Here is a 20,181-nt window from a genome sequence, read left to right on the forward strand (position 1 = left end):
TAGCAGAATGTGAGTCGACCGTTGTGCGGACCATCCAGTGTTCCCGCGCACCTTCCACCAATGCGCTCTATGCCAATAGGTGGAAGCTCTTTGTAAGTTGGTGCCAAGCACGCCATCAGGAACCGGCATGTTGCCCGATACCGGGGATTCTCAGCTTTTTACAGTCTCATCTGGACGAGGGCCTTGCACCCTCCACCATCAAGGTGTATGTAGCCGCTATATCCGCAATGCACAACAGGGTAGACGGGCTGACTGTGGGATCCCACACACGGGTGAGCCACTTTCTTAAAGGTGCTCAGCGCATAATACCCCCTCAACGCAGTCCAAGACCAGCTTGGGACTTGCCTCTGGTTTTAAGTGCACTGTGTAAACCTCCATTTGAGCCCCTACAGGGGACGGAGCTCAAGTGGCTATCTTTAAAGACAGCCGACGTCATAGCTAAAAGGAATGCTAAGAGAACGGGTGAACTACACGCCCTGTCTATCGGCCGGGAGTGCTTACAATGGAGCCCGATGGCACAGGTGTAACATTGTGGCCTAATCCTTCATTTATGCCCAAGAACAACTTCTCCTCTTCATACACCAATCAGCCCCGCAGCCTGGAAGCCTTCAGACCACCACCTGAGGAGAATGAGCAGGGCCAAGGTCACGTCCTTCTTTGCCCAGTTCGAGCACGGAGGGCATACATTGAAGCGACTGCTGCATTTCGGCAGTCGGATGCACTGTTTGTGGGCCACACTGGACATAGGCGCGGCCACGCGCTGTCCAAACAGACTGTCGAACTGGACCGTGGAGGCCATTAGCAGCAGCCTCCCGGTCCCTCCCCACATCCGAGGCCACTCCACTCGGAATGTGGCTGCATCATGGGCGGCTCTACGTGGAGTTCCACTCTCTGATATCTGCGCCGCTGCCTCATGGGTCTCAACTTGCACATTTGCAAGGTTTTATAGGGCTAATGTGGCCATGCACAATCCACTGGCCACAGCCACCCTTTTCAGCCATTCGTAGGGTAAATAGGTCTTCCTCGTGACCCTGTTGGTATAAGTCATCCAGGTGCTTACAGCACCGCCTCTGGCGGTCAGTAGAAATGAAATAGAACGATGGTTACATATGTAACTGCGGTTCTATGAATTTCGGATGACCGCCAGAGCTTGGCCGTCACTCGGAAGGCTGACGAGAAGACTGCCAAGAGAACGCTTCCGGGGTGAACGCACCTTAAGTACCGGTGCAGTGACATACGTCACCCCCTGTCGCAAGCGACCTTGTTGGTATACAGACACTCGAACTGCATGCGCATGTGATGGACATCCAGGTGCTTACAGCACCGCCTCTGGCGGTCATCCGAAATTCATAGAACCGCGGTTACATACGTAACCATCATTTTATTCTATCCACGTTCACTGGATTTTGTGAAACGGAGCATTTTTATTTTTTGCAAATTCGATAAATAAAAACTTTATACAAAACGTCCGACAAAATCATTTCCGCTTCCCAAATGACAGGAGCAATTTGTGAAAAACGCGATAATAATAATTCTTGAAAAATAAAAAACATACCATCAAATACTTTCATTCCATATTTTGTTGCATTAAAAAAAAAAATTCAGGTTTTGTTTTCGAGTAGAGTTTTTAATTCATCCTCGGGTGCATCGGCAACACGCTCCGCCATTTTGTTTTTCTCTACTTACGGTATATGAGCTGATATCCTAGTAGTAGAGTAGCCAATCAGAGCGCGCGATTGCTCATATCCAGTGAATGTGGATAGAATAAAATACGTGAGGTGCACTGAAGGCGAGTGCGTGTCTTCTTCTTCTTCTTCTTCATCATCTTAAATTTGTTATTTATAAAATAAGTAAAAATAATGAATAGATGAACTTTTACATTTAAACCTGATGAAAGAATAGAATGTCAAATGTTTCCCGACTTGGAAAAAAAAAGCACGAAGAGTCAAAATTTGTAACAGCATGTCATTATAAATATCAATAAATATATCAATTTTTAACAAAGTTTATGTTCAAAATGACAATTTTCTAATCTGAAAACCAAAACAGTGACTGACGAGTCAATTCTTCTTCAAATAATTGTTTCTTGACCTTTTGTAATAATAATAATAATAATAATAATAATAATAATAATACACAAGTACTCACTTTATTTCTCATGGCTCTGAGCAGGTCTCTGACTGAGTTCCCTTTATATGTGCGGAATTTCCTCAGATCTGACAGACAGAAGAGATAGTAAGACTATAAATCATTACACTTATGATGCGACCTACTTTATAGTGTGTACAGCAGTATTTTCCTCAGAAAAAAATGAAAGCCCTAAATTCTGGCATGATAAAACACAGACAATTGAGCACCAATGGCGCAAAGTGAAACTAGAGGGGTCCGAGGGCATGGCCCCCCCGCAAAATTTTTTGAAAACAGATGCTCTCAGGTGCATTTTCAGGGTCTCTGAGAGGTTTTTGATAGATGATTATAGGATAGATTTTACCAGTGTTTCAATGATTTCTGACCTAAATACAACCCTGATTCCAAAAAAGTTGGGACAAAGTACAAATTGTAAATAAAAATGGAATGCAATAATTTATAAATCTCCAAAACTGATATTGTATTCACAATAGAACATAGACAACATATCAAATGTCGAAAGTGAGACATTTTGAAATTTCATGCCAAATATTGGCTCATTTGAAATTTCATGACAGCAACACATCTCAAAAAAGTTGGGACAGGGGCAATAAGAGGCTGGAAAAGTTAAAGGTACAAAAAAGGAACAGCTGGAGGACCAAATTGCAACTCATTAGGTCAATTGGCAATAGGTCATTAACATGACTGGGTATAAAAAGAGCATCTTGGAGTGGCAGCGGCTCTCAGAAGTAAAGATGGGAAGAGGATCACCAATCCCCCTAATTCTGCGCCGACAAATAGTGGAGCAATATCAGAAAGGAGTTCGACAGTGTAAAATTGCAAAGAGTTTGAACATATCATCATCTACAGTGCATAATCTCATCAAAAGATTCAGAGAATCTGGAAGAATCTCTGTGCGTAAGGGTCAAGGCCGGAAAACCATACTGGGTGCCCGTGATCTTCGGGCCCTTAGACGGCACTGCATCACATACAGGCATGCTTCTGTATTGGAAATCACAAAATGGGCTCAGGAATATTTCCAGAGAACATTATCTGTGAACACAATTCACCGTGCCATCCGCCGTTGCCAGCTAAAACTCTATAGTTCAAAGAAGAAGCCGTATCTAAACATGATCCAGAAGCGCAGACGTCTTCTCTGGGCCAAGGCTCATTTAAAATGGACTGTGGCAAAGTGGAAAACTGTTCTGTGGTCAGACGAATCAAAATTTGAAGTTCTTTATGGAAATCAGGGACGCCGTGTCATTCGGACTAAAGAGGAGAAGGAAAACCCAAGTTTTTATCAGCGCTCAGTTCAGATGCTCGCATCTCTAATGGTATGGGGTTGCATTAGTGCGTGTGGCATGGGCAGCTTACACATCTGGAAAGACACCATCAATGCTGAAAGGTATATCCAGGTTCTAGAGCAACATATGCTCCCATCCAGACGACGTCTCTTTCAGGGAAGACCTTGCATTTTCCAACATGACAATGCCAAACCACATACTGCATCAATTACAGCATCATGGCTGCGTAGAAGAAGGGTCCGGGTACTGAACTGGCCAGCCTGCAGTCCAGATCTTTCACCCATAGAAAACATTTGGTGCATCATAAAACGGAAGATATGACAAAAAAGACCTAAGACAGTTGAGCAACTAGAATCCTACATTAGACAAGAATGGGTTAAGAATGGGATGTCTCACAGTGGTAAACATGGCCTTGTCCCAACTTTTTTGAGATGTGTTGTTGTCATGAAATTTAAAATCACCTAATTTTTCTTTTTAAATGATACATTTTCTCAGTTTAAACATTTGATATGTCATCTATGTTCTATTCTGAATAAAATATGGAATTTTGAAACTTCCACATCATTGCATTCCGTTTTTATTTACAATTTGTACTTTGTCCCAACTTTTTTGGAATCGGGGTTGTAGTATTAATGTATACACATTTGAAATTTCACCTTAAAGTTCAACATGCAAGTTAAACTGTTTTGTTCTAGATTACTGAGGTCTATGACCGATTGAAAATCTACGGGGATCCCTTAATTATCTATCATCAAGTGGTGCTGTAACAAAAATGTGCATGAAAATATGACCAGCGGTTTACTCCGTCTTATGCAATCCAGTGAAGAGAATCGATCATCATGACCTCCTGTTGATCACAAAGGGATCTGAACCTAAGACCTGCCACCTTAAAATAAGTTGCTGTTTTACTATAACTGTAATGGTTTAGAATGTTTCTGATGCAATTACCGTAATATATGTAGAACTAAGATACACTGAAAAGAAAAGTAAGGTGACTGCATATTATAAAGTTTCAATTTTGGCACTTTATTAAATGGACTAGATTAAGATTAAAACATGTTTAAAGGAAAAGAAAACTTAATTCATACATTGAAGTTGGCAGAAAGATTATGTATTTATAAACACATTCATGAATGATAACAGACGAGGTCAAACTTTTGTGATTAAAGTCAGTCGGCTTTGTCCGTCTGGTCGGGGACAACATCGGCAGCCAATGAGATCGCTTATAATGAATCGGAAACTTCCAGGATGTCTGACGTTTTCTTTCGATATTTTTATTGGACGGTTTGAACGCGTGATCTTGACACAGCCAACAGATTACAGTTTGTTTACATCATACCACGCAGGCATATTACTTTGACAGAAGCAACACAAACATTGGAAAAAAAGGCCGCTTGTTTAGCACAAATCTCAGTCAATACGTAAATGGATCTGTTATTTGCTCTCCTATGTAAGTACTTACTTGTGGGTAGGAAATTTAATGTATTGGTATAAATCTAAGCGTATTGGATTTTAACTAAGTGTATCGGCAGGCAGAGCAAGCATATCGGGCCCGATACGCTCAAACGCTTTGGGGAAAACCATGTACAGGCAGTTTTTCTGAACAGCCATTTGGGTTAGACATGCCAAATCATTTCTTACAGAAGCGTTATTATTGCGTTTTACATTTTGCTGTGACTCTAACACTAATAGCTGGATGATTAACTGGATTCAGGGATCTGCTGCGCATGTCAGGGGATGAATCTGATTCCCTCTTGGGCCCTTAGTGGCTCATTTCTTAGCGCTGCTCTATGCTGTAGAGATACTCATACTAAAAGCTTCATCACCAAGAACGTCAAAACTGCTTTAAAATGTCTCACAGACTGAGAAAATCATTTTTCGGAACAGCTCACCCGAGACAAGCGATCACCACATGGGGGCGTAGCGATCTGTTGCCAGGTTTGGGGTGCAGCTGTTGCAGAGTCCTGATATTAGTGTACGACAGGGAAATTTAGAAGTCTAAACAACGATCCAAAAAGATGTTTGGCGAAAAAAAAAAGGTTGCAGTTCCACTAACCGGCCTGTAGAGGTGCTGAGATGTGCATTCTCCAGTTGGTTCGGACCACCGATCGGCCTGACGTCTCTAAACGGACCACGATAGGGCTCTCAGGTGGCTCCTTTTCTATACGATCACTGACATCCTGCAACACACACACACAAGATTTGTGATTTTCAGTGACTAATAAATGACCACATATTCTATATTTGTATCCATAAACTCTATAAAACTCTGTCTGTGCTCAAAATTTAAACCTGCGACAAAGCCGCAAATATTTTTAGAGCGATTACATGATCACATCAGAAGTGCTGATTTTCTGACACTTGGCTCCATTCAGGGATTTGAACATTTTCAATATGTGCAGTACAGTGGTGCTTGAAAGTTTGTGAACCCTTTATAATGTTCTATATTTCTGCATAAATATGACCTAAAACATCATCAGATTTTCACACAAGTCCTAAAAGTAGATAGAGAACCCAGTTACAGTGGTGCTTGAAAGTTTGTGAACCCTTTAGAATTTTCTATATTTCTGCATAAATATGACCTAAAACATCATCAGATTTTCACACAAGTCCTAAAAGTAGATAAAGAGAACCCAGTTAAACAAATGAGACAAAAATATTATACTTGGCCATTTATTTATTGAGGAAAATGATCCAATATTACATATCTGTGAGTGGCAAAAGTATGTGAACCTTTGCTTTCAGTATCTGGTATGACCCCCTTGTGCAGCAATAACTGCACCTAAACGTTTGCAGTAACTGTTGATCAGTCCTGCACACCGGCTTGGAGGAATTTTAGCCCGTTCCTCCGTACAGAACAGCTTCAACTCTGGGATGTTGGTGGGTTTCCTCACATGAACTGCTCGCTTCAGGTCCTGCCACAACATTTCCATCAGATTAAGGTCAGGACTTTGACTTGGCCATTCCAAAACATTAACTTTATTCTTCTTTAACCATTCTTTAGGAGAGCGACTTGTGTGCTTAGGGTCGTTGTCTTGCTGCATGACCCACCTTCTCTTGAGATTCAGGTCATGGACAGATGTCCTGACATTTTCCTTTAGAATTCACTGGTATAATTCAGAATTCATTGTTCCATCAATGATGGCAAGCCGTCCTGGCCCAGATGCAGCAAAACAGGCCCAAACCATGACACTACCACCACCATGTTTCACAGATGGGATAAGGTTCTTATGCTGGAATGCAGTGTTTTCCTTTCTCCAAACATAACGCTTCTCATTTAAACCAAAAAGTTCTATTTTGTTCTCATCCGTCCACAAAATTTTTCCAATAGCCTTCTGGCTTGTCCACGTGATCTTTAGCAAACTGCAGACGAGCAGCAATGTTCTTTTTGGAGAGCACTGGCTTTCTCCTTGCAACCCTGCCATGCACACCATTGTTGTTCAGTGTTCTCCTGATGGTGGACTCACAAATATTAACATTAGCCAATGTGAGAGAGGCCTTCAGTTGCTTAGAAGTTACCCTAGGGTCCTTTGTGACCTCGCCGACTATTACACGCCTTGCTCTTGGAGTGATCTTTGTTGGTCAACCACTCCTAGGGACGGTAACAATGGTCTTGAATCTCCTCCATTTGTACACAATCTGTCTGACTGTGGATTGGTGGAGTCCAAACTCTTTAGAGATGGTTTTGTAACCTTTTCCAGCCTGATGAGCATCAACAATGCTTTTTCTGAGGTCCTCAGAAATCTCCTTTGTTCATGCCATGATACACTTCCACAAACATGTGTTGTGAAGATCAGACTTTGATAGATCCCTGTTCTTTAAATAAAACAGGGTGCCCACTCACACCTGATTGTCATCCCATTGATGGAAAACACCTGACTCTAATTTCACCTTCAAATTAACTGCTAATCCTAGAGGTTCACATACTTTTGCCACTCACAGATATGTAATATTGGATCATTTTCCTCAATAAATAAATGACCAAGTATAATATTTTTGTCTCATTTGTTTAACTGGGTTCTCTTTATCTACTTTTAGGACTTGTGTGAAAATCTGATGATGTTTTAGGTCATATTTATGCAGAAATGTAGAAAATTCTAAAGGGTTCACAAACTTTCAAGCACCACTGTAAACAAATGAGACAAAAATATTATACTTGGTCATTTATTTATTAAGGAAAATGATCCAATATTACATATCTGTGAGTGGCAAAAGTATGTGAACCTTTGCTTTCAGTATCTGGTGTGACCCCCTTGTGCAGCAATAACTGCAACTAAACGTTTGCGGTAACTGTTGATCAGTCCTGCACACCGGCTTGGAGGAATTTTAGCCCATTCCTCCGTACAGAACAGCTTCAACTCTGGGATGTTGGTGGGTTTCCTCATATGAACTGCTCGCTTCAGGTCCTTCCACAACATTTCGATTGGATTAAGGTCAGGACTTTGACTTGGCCATTCCAAAACATTCACTTTATTCTTCTTTAACCATTCTTTGGTAGAACGACTTGTATGCTTAGGGTCATTGTCTTGCTGCATGACCCATCTTCTCTTGAGATTCAGTTCATGGACAGATGTCCTGACATTTTCCTTTAGAATTCGCTGGTATAATTCAGAATTCATTGTTCCATCAATGATGGCAAGCTGTCCTGGCCCAGAGGCAGCAAAACAGGCCCAAACCATGATACTACCACCACCATGTTTCACAGATGGGATAAGGTTCTTACGCTGGAATGCAGTGTTTTCCTTTCTTCAAACATAACGCTTCTCATTTAAACCAAAAAGTTCTATTTGGGTCTCATCCATCCACAAAACATTTTTCAAATAGCCTTCTGGCTTGTCCATGTGATCTTTAGCAAACTGCAGATGAGCAGCAATGTTCTTTTTGGAGAGCAGTGGCTTTCTCCTTGCAACCCTGCCATGCACACCATTGTTGTTCAGTGTTCTCCTGATGGTGGACTCATAAACATTAACATTAACCAATGTGAGAGAGGCCTTCAGTTGCTTTGAAGTTACCCTGGGGTCCTTTGTGACCTCGCTGACTATTACACACCTTGCTCTTGGAGTGATTTTTGTTGGTCGATCACTCCTGGGGAGGGTAACAATGGTCTTGAATTTCCTCCATTTGTACACAATCTGTCTGACTGTGGATTGGTGGAGTCCAAACTCTTTAGAGATGGTTTTGTAGCCTTTTCCAGCCTGATGAGCATCAACAACGCTTTTTCGGAGGTCCTCAGAAATCTCCTTTGTTCGTGCCATGATACACTTCCACAAACGTGTTGTGAAGATCAGACTTTGATAGATCCCTGTTCTTTAAATAAAACAGGGTGCCCACTTACACCTGATTGTCATCCCACTGATTGAAAACACCTGACTCTAATTTCACCTTCAAATTAACTGCTAATCCTAGAGGTTCACATACTTTTTCCACTCACAGATATGCAATATTGGATCATTTTCCTCAATAAATAAATGACCAAGTATAATGTTTCTGCTCTACAAAATTTACAAACCTGAAAGAATTGCAGTTGTTTTTCTGGCCTCCAAAAAAACGGATGTTTTAGTATTGAGGCGGTGGAGGGGCGGGACTTGGGATCTGCACTGATCATCATTTCGATCAAATCTCTTGCAATGACGTCCTCTATAATCACTCACACACACACACACACACACACACACACACACACACACACACACACACACAAAATACATTTTTTAAACAAAACAGACTCTCCTTTAAGTATGAAATATTGCTCGAACCAATTTGTACCTCACACACCCATTTATCAAACAGGATGAAGGAATTTATTTAAATTCCTGAAAATCCAGTTCGCTTGGGAAAATGTTCATTTCCTCCATTTTGTGTCACTGTAACGTGAACTTCGATTAATCAGCTGCAGGTGATGAGTTACTGCGGGTTTATACACAGATCACACTCCTGTTGTTCGCTCACTTATTCCTTTCAATTACACACCTTTTATTTAACAAACTCAAATTTTGTCAATTCATATTAATGACTTGAAAGAACAAATCCATAAAAGGATGAATAAGGACAAAAATAATGGCACCCTAGAAAAGGATATAAGCAAAAGCTGCACTTACGAGGCTCCGTCACCGTTTAGTCTTAATTTTATTGTTTTTTGGTACACTGTGGAGTTTTGTGGGCGGGGCTAAATCTGAATCTGAATGTTCCATTCATGGTTATGCTTCGTAATTTATGGCTGACTGGTGCTTATTAACACATACATGAGCAGGAGAAAGAGAAAAATCCGAAACCTTTGTAAATCTGGTGAGTTTTGCCAACTTATGACTTTAACTTCACTCCATTTAAAAGGCAAATATCGTACTTTTCACTCCACTACATTTCTATCCAGCTCCTCGTTACTCGTTACTATGAAGCAGCTTTGAAAGTGGATGTTTTTTTCTTTTCTTTTCTAAAATGTGATTGGGTTTTTTGCAGGTGACGCTGAAACAGCCGATCAGTAATCACTAGGGTCACGTCACGTCCATAGACTGTATAAAATCAAGTTCAGTGATTTCTCAGCAGCATTATTTAACACCATCAGTTGATGGCAGAATGGAAGGAGGCGGTTCTTCTGGGGAATGAATGCACCCATGGCCATACCTAGAATCCATGTTTCAGTTTTCTGAAAGGATTAAAGATTTGTTTCATTTTAAATGTTTGCTTTGTTTGCTTAAAACGAACCACATCACGGCCTACAAAAACTCGCCATCCAACCTGCGGAAGCATATTGAGGTATGTAAATGTTTTATTCAAAGAGGAAGCTTGCAACAAAGTTATCTGTGCTTTAGAGCTAGCGATAATGTTGCAATAGCTATGCAGTCTGGTTAGTCAAATGACTTTCTATGGATTTGCCCGCCAAGTTGCCGTAGCCTTGTCCACAGCTAACGTTAACACATAGCTAGTTAATGTGGACACTGTTAGTTAGCATGTAAACACCGAGTTACGCTAACATAAATAACGCTAACTTATCCTTTCAGAAATATGTTTTAGCATAATCTTGCCAAATAAACAGAATGTAGAAATCTTTCTTTTCTAGTAAGGTTAGCTACCCAATATGATTTCGAGTTTGAAAAGAGTTTGCTAGCATGTCAGATGGAGCTTCACTGACTAGCTAGCTTAACGTTAAACCACCATGACGGCACAGCATGCGTTCATTTTGTGAATTCACATTTCTGTCTTTGGTAATGGCGTTAGGTTTTGTAAGCGTTGTGGCAATAATACAACGATGCCTTGACAGAAAATTTACTTTTAATACTTAAGTATTTTTAAAAGCAAGTACTTCAGTACTTAAGTAAAAATTTGACTGAACAACTTTCACTTGTATCGGAGTAACATTTGACCAGTGGGATCTGTACTTTGACTTAAGTAATGAAGTCGGCGACTTTGTCCATCTCTGGTTTGGCCCAGTGACTGTTAAAAACATGGACAGCGAATCGTCTCTATAAAGTGAAGCCACTGCAGGTCTAGTGCCCCTGCTGGCTGGCTGCAGTACAACTTTTAGCCCTGCCCATCCCCATGAGTTTCAATGACAAAACAGTCTTTTCTCCCTCCCCATGTCACTTTTCTCATCTAAACTGTATTTCCATCTACACTGTCTTCCCCTGTGCTGATCTGCATATTTTTAAAACCTTATTCCACTCTGTGTTAAGAAGGCGTGGCTACACTTTGGAATGAAGTGATTGACAGCCTTGGTGATGTGCTGGATTTTGGGATTGGAAGAAGGGGGCGGAGCTCCCAAATGAGTAGGTGTACCTGACGTCGACTCTCGTCTCTACTGCGCAGACTCTGGTTCCAAATTTGGCCCCATGATGAAGGAATTTTGGCTTCATTTCTATAGAGCAGAAGTTGATGGAGCCACGCCCTCCATGTTTTTTACAGTCATTGGTTTGGACAAAGTAAAAGCGTCCCAGGGAATCACATCTGGTGATACTGGGATGGACACAATCAGGATAAAGAGCTTACTGATGATGGCTGAATGAATGAATGAATGAATGAATGGCATTGACTTTATGGAGGTGTGTTTTTTGGTGAACGAGACACTAAAAGTGTGACAGAAATTAAAAAACTTGTGAATGTGAGAACGTGTCAGTATGCACCAGCAGGATTTTATGTTACACAAGAGCAAGGGCGTAGTTTTGGTCTTAACATTGGTGGGGACATAAACCCAATGCCAACCCCCAGTGGCGCCAACCTCAGGCCAACATTAGAGGGTCACAATATTTTGCTCCGTCGTGTTCCACCAAACGAGTATCCATCATCTCTCCAAAGTCCAGACTTTTAAAATTTGAAGTTCAGAACTGTAGTAATTAATGAATAATAATAATAATAATAATAATATGCAATTCATTTGATTAATTGCAAATCTTACACTGAATACGAACTGTTGTTAACTGATTCATTTTACAAGCTAATCTAACGTTACATTCCTCAAGGACAGTTTGCTAGCTAGCAGCCGGTCACTGCACTGCAACCGCACTTGCTAACTGACATGGTAGCCAAACTTGTTTGCTATTTTCGCAAGTGAATATTCATGAGCGAATTTTGCGTGGTGTTTCGCCCAGTGGAAACCTACAGTAACCATTTGTGTACCGCACATGGAGTGTGATTTTTTTTTCTTCAATCAGAAATATCGGAAGGGACATATCAGCCGTTGTTTGATATTGGTAGGGACACGTCCATACTCAATTCTACACCTATGCACAAGAGGAACAAATGTGGTAAGCAAAGTTTGAATAAAGGATTAAATGGCACTCTCTCTCTCTCTCTCTCTCTCTCTCTCTCTCTCACACACACACACACACACACACACACACACCGTGCATATCCTCCATAAAGTTCTCCAGACTGTACGTTCCACAGAGGATGTTAGCTTGACGCCGCAGCGTGTCCCCGAATGGATGCTGTCCTCTGGATACCACGTAATAAAACAAACAGCCTGCTGAGAACACGTCCACCGCACTTGTCTACACACACACACACACACACACACACACACACACACACACACACACACAAACAGATTAATAATAACTTAAACATTATTTCCTCCATGTTCACCGTATACATAAGGAATAACACACTTCAGCGAGTGCTGTTACAGGAAAATCATCAACGACAGGGTGCTGTGATGACAGGGTATCTGCACATTTCTGATAACCAAAAATAATACTTTTTAAGGCCATTTTAAGACCTGTGAGAATAAAAAATAAGACCACTACCGCGGGGAAAAAATATTTTAAAAAATCAGACTCTAGGCTATTATGGTCAAAGCATATTTATATTTTAATCAGTGCATCTCCAGTTTACGAACAGAATCTTGTCTTTCCCACAAGTAAACGATTTTGCATATTCAGAATCAGGGAACATTGCCCTGAAGACGGTGCCTACGTCTCCGTTCGAATTGTAGGAGTGGTGTCGGTCAATCATTTGCAGAACCCACAGTATTTCAGCCTTAAGTGTAGCGGTCGAGGCGAAAGCACCGAAGGCACTTGTGCTGGGAGAAGTAGGCACCGAAGGGAAAGTGGGCTTTGCGCTAACGTTTGCAACCGGTGCTGCAAACATCTGCATGGAAACTGTTGTTACCTGACTGGCGGCAAAGCGTTTATGCTTTTCCCCTTTCATGTGAGCGTCAAGGGCAGTAGAGCCCATTGTTCCCAACTTTATGTCTTTCTTGCAGAGTTTACACCGAGCTTCATTTTCGGACGTTGCTTTTGACAACCAACTGCTATATTTCTGGTCCTCAAGCCACTTGTCCCTAAATTTACACTTCCCCATCCTACATGTCTGCCACGCTAAAGAAACCACTTCTTCGTCTTTTCCCACAACACTATAAGGAAAACACTGCCCCCTAAGTGTTGTGTGACGCCTGTACTTTTAGGTACAGAGCGGTCTTTTTGCCATCTTCCTGTTACACATTGACGTGCGCTGTTTGAACAACGTTAGCACAGAAAAAAATGTACAAACATATATATTTTTGTGCCCCGATGAAATTTAATGCCACCCATATGAAAATTAATGCCACACTTCGAAATATTAGCAAAATATAAGGCTATTTAAGGCCTTAAACGCCATATACTGTATATCAGACTTTTTCAGACTTTTTAAGGATCCGCGGACACCCTGGATGAAGTTACTGTTATCACGGCAAAGCTGATTATTTTCTAAAATCAGCATATCAAAGTGTTTTATCCTTCTTATACCACAGCAAACTGCCAGCAATTTTCTAGGGATTAAATAAAACAACTTATTTTTTTCGCAGTGCGGTTTCCATCAAATCCTGCGCTCTGATTGGCTGGCGAGCGGGTCCGTATCCTATGGTACGGACCCCAGTTACGGACCCCGGTTACGGACCTCTGGTGACTCACTCGTTCACAACAACAACAAACATAGTAGCATTTTTTTGTCAATATTTATCTTTTTTTATAAGATTTATTTATAAGATTATCAAAAATCTTATAAATTTTTGCCAGCATTTCTCAGGAGAATAGCATTAATTTTACAGCATGGATAGTGATAACGACAGTGTTCACAGCGAAAGCGAGTTTTACTACCCTGAGGAAGAAGAAATAAAAGAAAAATTTCAGGAGAAAGCTAAAAACCTCTAACTGTTGCTAACGGCAAGCAAAAACATGGTTGAATCCTCTCATCTCATCTCATCTCATCTCATCTCATTATCTCTAGCTGCTTTATCCTGTTCTACAGGGTGGCAGGCAAGCTGGAGCCTATCCCAGCTGACTACGGGCGAAAGGCGGGGTACACCCTGGACAAGTCGCCAGGTCATCACAGGGCTGACACATAGACACAGACAACCATTCACACTCACATTCACACCTACGGTCAATTTAGAGTCACCAGTTAACCTAACCTGCATGTCTTTGGACTGTGGGGGAAACCGGAGCACCCGGAGGAAACCCACGCGGACACGGGGAGAACATGCAAACTCCACACAGAAAGGCCCTCGCCGGCCGCAGGGCTCGAACCCAGGACCTTCTTGCTGTGAGGCGACAGCGCTAACCACTACACCACCGTGCCGCCCACTGGTTGAATCCTGAATGACTCCTATTTGTATAAATAGGGGACTACATAGGCAGCAAAATGTAGTTTTTTTCCTGCCATGGAAGTGCACTTGTATACCGAGGAGGAAGCCATTTGCATTACAGCCGTGAATGAGGATTCAAAATGGCGGCTCGGCTCGGTTTTCCCTTTCGGGCGCTCTCGTTTTCTGTTAGAATTTGGTAAAGAAAAAAATAAATATATTATTTACCAGCTTAAGCTCGGTCCGTATGGTGAAATACTGTGACCTCGGCCTTGAATACTGACCTCGGCCTTTCAAGACCTTGGTCACAGTATTTCAGGATACGGACCTCCCAGCTGGTAAATAACATATATTGTACTTTTAAACTCCTCTGTCCTGAAGATGTCGGGAAAGTATCGTAAAATTACAGCTTCACCTCCCACACTGGAGACTCCTTCCATTAATGTTAAAGCTAGCCTGCCTTTCAGATTTTTCACGTTTAGGTCATAAAAAGAATTTTCCCTGACACCCAATTATTTTTTCAGTGGCCCGAAAGCTACTGAATTTGAATCACAGTCTTCCGATTTTATTAGTTTTTTTTCCTAAAAGAACAGTTAATGAATTTAGAGCCAAGTGGCCCTAAATTCTCCGCTATTTTTTCCTGCTTCACCATGACCCAATACAAGATACTACGTCATGCATGACGTGGTGGGCTTTCCCCGTTCGCACAAGGCGTTGTGGGATACAAATCTGAAACAGGAGAGGAAAATAGAGGATGCGAATGAAACGTGAAAGACCGACTACAGTAACGGAAAGCGAGAAGAAAAGACGTTATGTTCTATACGAAGGAAAGGAAACGCAGGACCAAACTAATAAATATTGGCGCTCAGCGAGCACCTCAGTGTGATCAGCTGTTCGTTTAGCGACAGAATGATGGAACTGTCAGTGCACGCTCAAAGGTAAACCTACACATGCGCACACACACGGACTTCCTCTGTCGGCTTGACTGCGCGAAGCAAGCGATTTCATGCATGTTATTTGCTTTAATCCCCTCAAATGAAATAACTTCCCAGCCACAGAATGACCTGTTTTTTAAGATATTACAAAAATAAACATATCTCACAATGACCAAATTTCAGAGGGAACTAAATTTCACCGGTTTTATGAAATTGAAAGGCCGTCTCGCTTTCAATAAATATCTCCTTACAGGAAACTTCACCATGTTAAATTATTATTAATAACGAGTGCATTCATATAAACCGGTAATTCAGTGTTAAAGCTGCTGTGAAAGAAAATTAATCAACACCTTCTGACCAGTCAGATTCACGAGTTCAACAGAGCTGTGGTATAAAACTCTACATCACAAAGATGATGATGATGATGATGATGATCGTACAGGGTTTCCTTTCTCCACACCGATGAGTAATTCCGGAGCGATCCAGCCTTCCGTTCCTGGGATTCCGGAGCGCAGGCTGAAACTGTGCCGGCCGTCTGGAAGCTTTTTACACAATCCGAAGTCGGAGATCACGGCTCGCACTCGACCGAGCGCTCCCGGGGCGGAGAGGAGAATATTGCGAGGCTTCAGGTCTCTGTGAACTGAGAATGAGATAAAACCACGTGAATGTGAAGAGTTTATAAACGTACACAATGGCACAGGCGTGTTAAATACACCGTGGAAATGTGAGAACGTTCCAGAGTCTCCCATCAAACGCTCTAACACTTCCTTTATAATTGCATTATAACTCTATTATTACTAAATCAGTTGTTGGTTCTTTTCTCAGAACGGAGAAATTACTGTGGAAATGCCGTTGAATATATTTTGAAAAGGTTACGATGATGACCTGAAATCCCGTCGGACGTTACTGCGTGAGAATTCTAAATAATTAGATTTCACTAGAGTGATGCGTAAAATATTGGATTTAACTTTCTAACATCATTTCACGTCGTATAAGGAGCCAGTTTAATGAACGCTATCCATCTATAACGGCAGCATATTCAACCGGATCCTGTTACTATTGATACGGTCGCCATGGCGATGGAAACTCACCGATGTTGAGGGAGTGAAGGTGGTTGAGTCCGCACATCGTCTGCTCCAGCAGAGTCACAGGGTCCAGTTTGGAATATGGACAGCTCGGGTCCTCGACATACTACAAACAAATACACGCGTACGAGACTTTTAGCTTTTATTTCTACATACACCGTGCTGTGCATAAGTATTCGCCCTCCTTGAATGTTTCTACATTACAACCTGGAACTGAAATGGATTTTATTGGGATTAAGCAAAATGTGAAGCACGGTGATGGTAGCATCGTGGTGAGTATAACCACTGATGGCGTTTTTGCTTATCATATTATTCCCATTGCTCTTTTATATTTTTATAACCACAGATTGATTGATACTGTTCTCGAACTTTGTTTATTTCTGTAACAACCTCTGGGTTCTTCCAGGAGCTGGCTGACTGGATTCACCGAGTCATGTCGTTTCTGAAGGTAACTGCTTGCACCAGAAGTAATTGATTTATGCAATCACAACTTATTTCTCATTCTCATTATCTCTAGCCGCTTTATCCTGTTCTACAGGGTCGCAGGCAAGCTGGAGCCTATCCCAGCTGACTACGGGCGAAAGGCGGGGTACACCCTGGACAAGTCGCCAGGTCATCACAGGGCTGACACATAGACACAGACAACCATTCACACTCACATTCACACCTACGCTCAATTTAGAGTCACCAGTTAACCTAACCTGCATGTCTTTGGACTGTGGGGGAAACCGGAGCACCCGGAGGAAACCCACGCGGACACGGGGAGAACATGCAAACTCCGCACAGAAAGGCCCTCGCCGGCCATGGGGCTCGAACCCGGACCTTCTTGCTGTGAGGCGACAGCGCTAACCACTACACCACCGTGCTGCCCCACAACTTATTTATTTATTTTATTTACAAACTGTATTGATTTTTCCCACCATTACTGTATTACGATATATTTTGTGTAGATTCATGACATAAAAACCTCAATGAGGTCCAGTTCAGTACCAGGTTGTAACACAGTGGTGGGGGCAGAGGGGGGCCCCCCCCCAAAAAAAAGGAAGAAAAATTATGTTGGAGGGCATTACAATGGGAATCCTTTGACTATTTACAAGGAAGAAAAGGAGAGAGAGTAGTGTGAATAAAAAGCCCACTGCACACCTTTGTATTCCCTTATTAAATCCCGCTGCGTCCCTTCATCCCGGTGCCCCGGCGACATCCCTTTGTACTACAGGTTGGTAGCACCCATTTGCACCAAAACCGATGCAAATTGGCCTGGCCCTGACGTCACCGATTGCCTCCGCTTTCCGGGATTTTCCTTATTTGGCTTACGCAGAATTGCAAAACCCATCATTTTTAGTAGACAAGCAGATTTATGAATATTCTGTGAACTAATTAACCCGTTGCTGTGGCAACTGTCTAGCCATGTCTGGTCTCCTTGGGTACTTGCGCCAAAGCAGGGACCCTGTGACAACAAGGCTATGACAGTGTCGCTGCATTTGTATCTGACTGATTACTCGTGTCCTGTCTGGATGGCTAGACAACGTTCACGAGGCGTACAAGCAGTTTTGGGCGCCCAAAAACTTGATGCTGCTCTAGATCTACATGAATTTGCTTGCTGCCCTGACCACTCACTGAAAATCAGCATGAAGAGGAGTTTCAGACAAATATCAAACTTTTTGGGCTCAACAAAGGCACCCACGCTGCTTGATGATAACGAGGTAAGTTTTCAGTATACGTTTTTTTTTAAATCCCAAGTCAAATTTCACAAACCAAGAAATGAATGACTGTTTACTCGCACTGAAGACTAAAGGAAAGACGGTTATTCATGCTCTTGCTTTATACCACGTAGCTGAGCAGGTAATACCTGGTAGATACCAGGTATACTAAGTAGACGTAATTACGTTATAGTATCATTGGTTCTGTTTCATATAGAAAAAAATACATGGATGAAATGTACTCTAGTAGAGACATTAAATTTAGCTTTACTCCACCAAAATTTACCTCTCAAAATGCGGGAAATAGCGTTTTAGAGGGTTAAAAATTCCAAAATTTCCTGGGAGGGCATGTCCCCGGACCCCCCTAGATTTGGCGCATCTTTGGCATGCGACACATCGCCCCCCCCATCCAAAACTTCCTGCCAACACCTCTGTAACACTACATATGCTGAAAACGTCGAAGGGGTGAATACTTATGCAATACATATACATAACACACACACACGTGCACGCATACGCACACACACCTGCTGTAAGGTGGCAGCACACAGCTCGATGGCGATGTAGATGAACTGGCGGTCGCGCTCGGTGCAGAAGTAGCGGATGACGTTAGGATGTTCATCTGATTCACGCAGCAGCTGAACCTCACGCTCGGCAAACTCCACACACTCAGGCAGGATACGCTTCACTGCGACATGTCGCCCGTCAAAGTGACCTCTTTACACACACACACACACCTCCAAAGTTGATTACCCCTCTTATATCACAGCAATTACAATTTCTATTCTGACTTATGTTACACCAGCTATAAACCGCGTCTCCCTCACCAGCCTCTCTTTATTCTCTCTCTTAAAGAAAATTTCACCGTATCAACAACTGCATGTTTTTCTTTTTAATCTGTTTAACACCAATCGAGTGTCCGCTAGAACAGGGGTTCTCAACCTTTTCTACTGTAAGGCCCACCTATTCATACTTGTAACGAGTCGGGGCCCTAAAAAAAGAGCCCCAATTATTTTGGCTCATCTATTCTATTAGAATCTAATAATCTATTGTAAAGTGTATTAATGGGATGCGACATCACTCCTTGTTACAGACGGGAGCCCAGGAATTACATAAATGCAATAAAAACAAACTGTTTTTAATTGTAGGTTTTGTATTTAAAACTGTATGGATGTGCCAGAAGCCAAACCATGCATGCAAGGCATTCTCAGTCAAAAGAGATTAATGATCCAAAAGTGGAGTCTGGTCCATTAACACAAGAACTTATTGCCATGTTTGTGTACAGCAAACAAGCAAGTTAATAAAACCAAGAAGTGGATATAGAAACCACTCAATGGGATTAGATCCTTACACGCTAACAAAGACGGATTTTTCCAATGAAAGAAAAATTTACGAGCTAAATTTGACATTAGTCGAATAAATTTTGATCTTATTGTAGTCAGAACTAAATAGAAAGACAATAGTTATGCATACTATTAATTAACTTAATGTCAAAATAATTAACAGATAATCAACAGATTTTAAGTTGATTTTTTTTTAAGATTGTGTTTATTTTTAGCCTTTTGTATTTGTAATTATTTGTATCTGTACATGCACGACCCCACCAGCTCTGCTGATCAACTTATCATGTTTAAATAAAGTTATTCATTCATTCATTCATTAGGAGTTGGAAAATTATCCATCCATTAAGTTCCCCGACATCTCAAACTACCTGGTGCTGCAGACATCGCTCTACACGGACACACAGATGAAAACCTGGAAGAACATGGAGGAGAACAACTTTTTATATGTGGCTGGGTTAAAGATCTGTGGATCAGGACACTGCAAGATAAATCCTGTATCGTTTTTGCCCGGGTAAGGAGGGATTTCTGGGCTTTGTACGCATCTTTGCGATGGTTGCTAGGATGCCAGAAGTTTTAGCATCTGGTGTAAACAAACCACAGCTGCTTGATTCTCAATCCTTCCTGCTCTTCT

The 20,181-nt window shown here is 41.8% G+C and overlaps 1 protein-coding gene across 3 annotated transcripts in view; it reads right to left on the reverse strand.

The window, feature by feature from the left end:
- ern2 (endoplasmic reticulum to nucleus signaling 2) overlaps positions 1-20,181 on the reverse strand; it is a 109,447-nt gene that overhangs the window by 7,476 nt on the left and 81,790 nt on the right. For all 3 annotated transcript variants that reach the window (XM_060898564.1, XM_060898563.1, XM_060898565.1), the window contains exons 15-21: positions 18,735-18,924; positions 16,514-16,613; positions 15,863-16,062; positions 12,268-12,415; positions 8,941-9,068; positions 5,488-5,611; positions 2,149-2,216 (exon numbers count right to left, since the gene is read on the reverse strand). In XM_060898564.1, coding sequence (XP_060754547.1) covers positions 2,149-2,216; positions 5,488-5,611; positions 8,941-9,068; positions 12,268-12,415; positions 15,863-16,062; positions 16,514-16,613; positions 18,735-18,924 — 958 coding nt within the window. The remainder of the gene's footprint in view (positions 1-2,148; positions 2,217-5,487; positions 5,612-8,940; positions 9,069-12,267; positions 12,416-15,862; positions 16,063-16,513; positions 16,614-18,734; positions 18,925-20,181) is intronic.

Source organism: Neoarius graeffei, chromosome 18, assembly GCF_027579695.1.
Source record: "Neoarius graeffei isolate fNeoGra1 chromosome 18, fNeoGra1.pri, whole genome shotgun sequence".
NCBI lineage: Eukaryota > Metazoa > Chordata > Actinopteri > Siluriformes > Ariidae > Neoarius > Neoarius graeffei.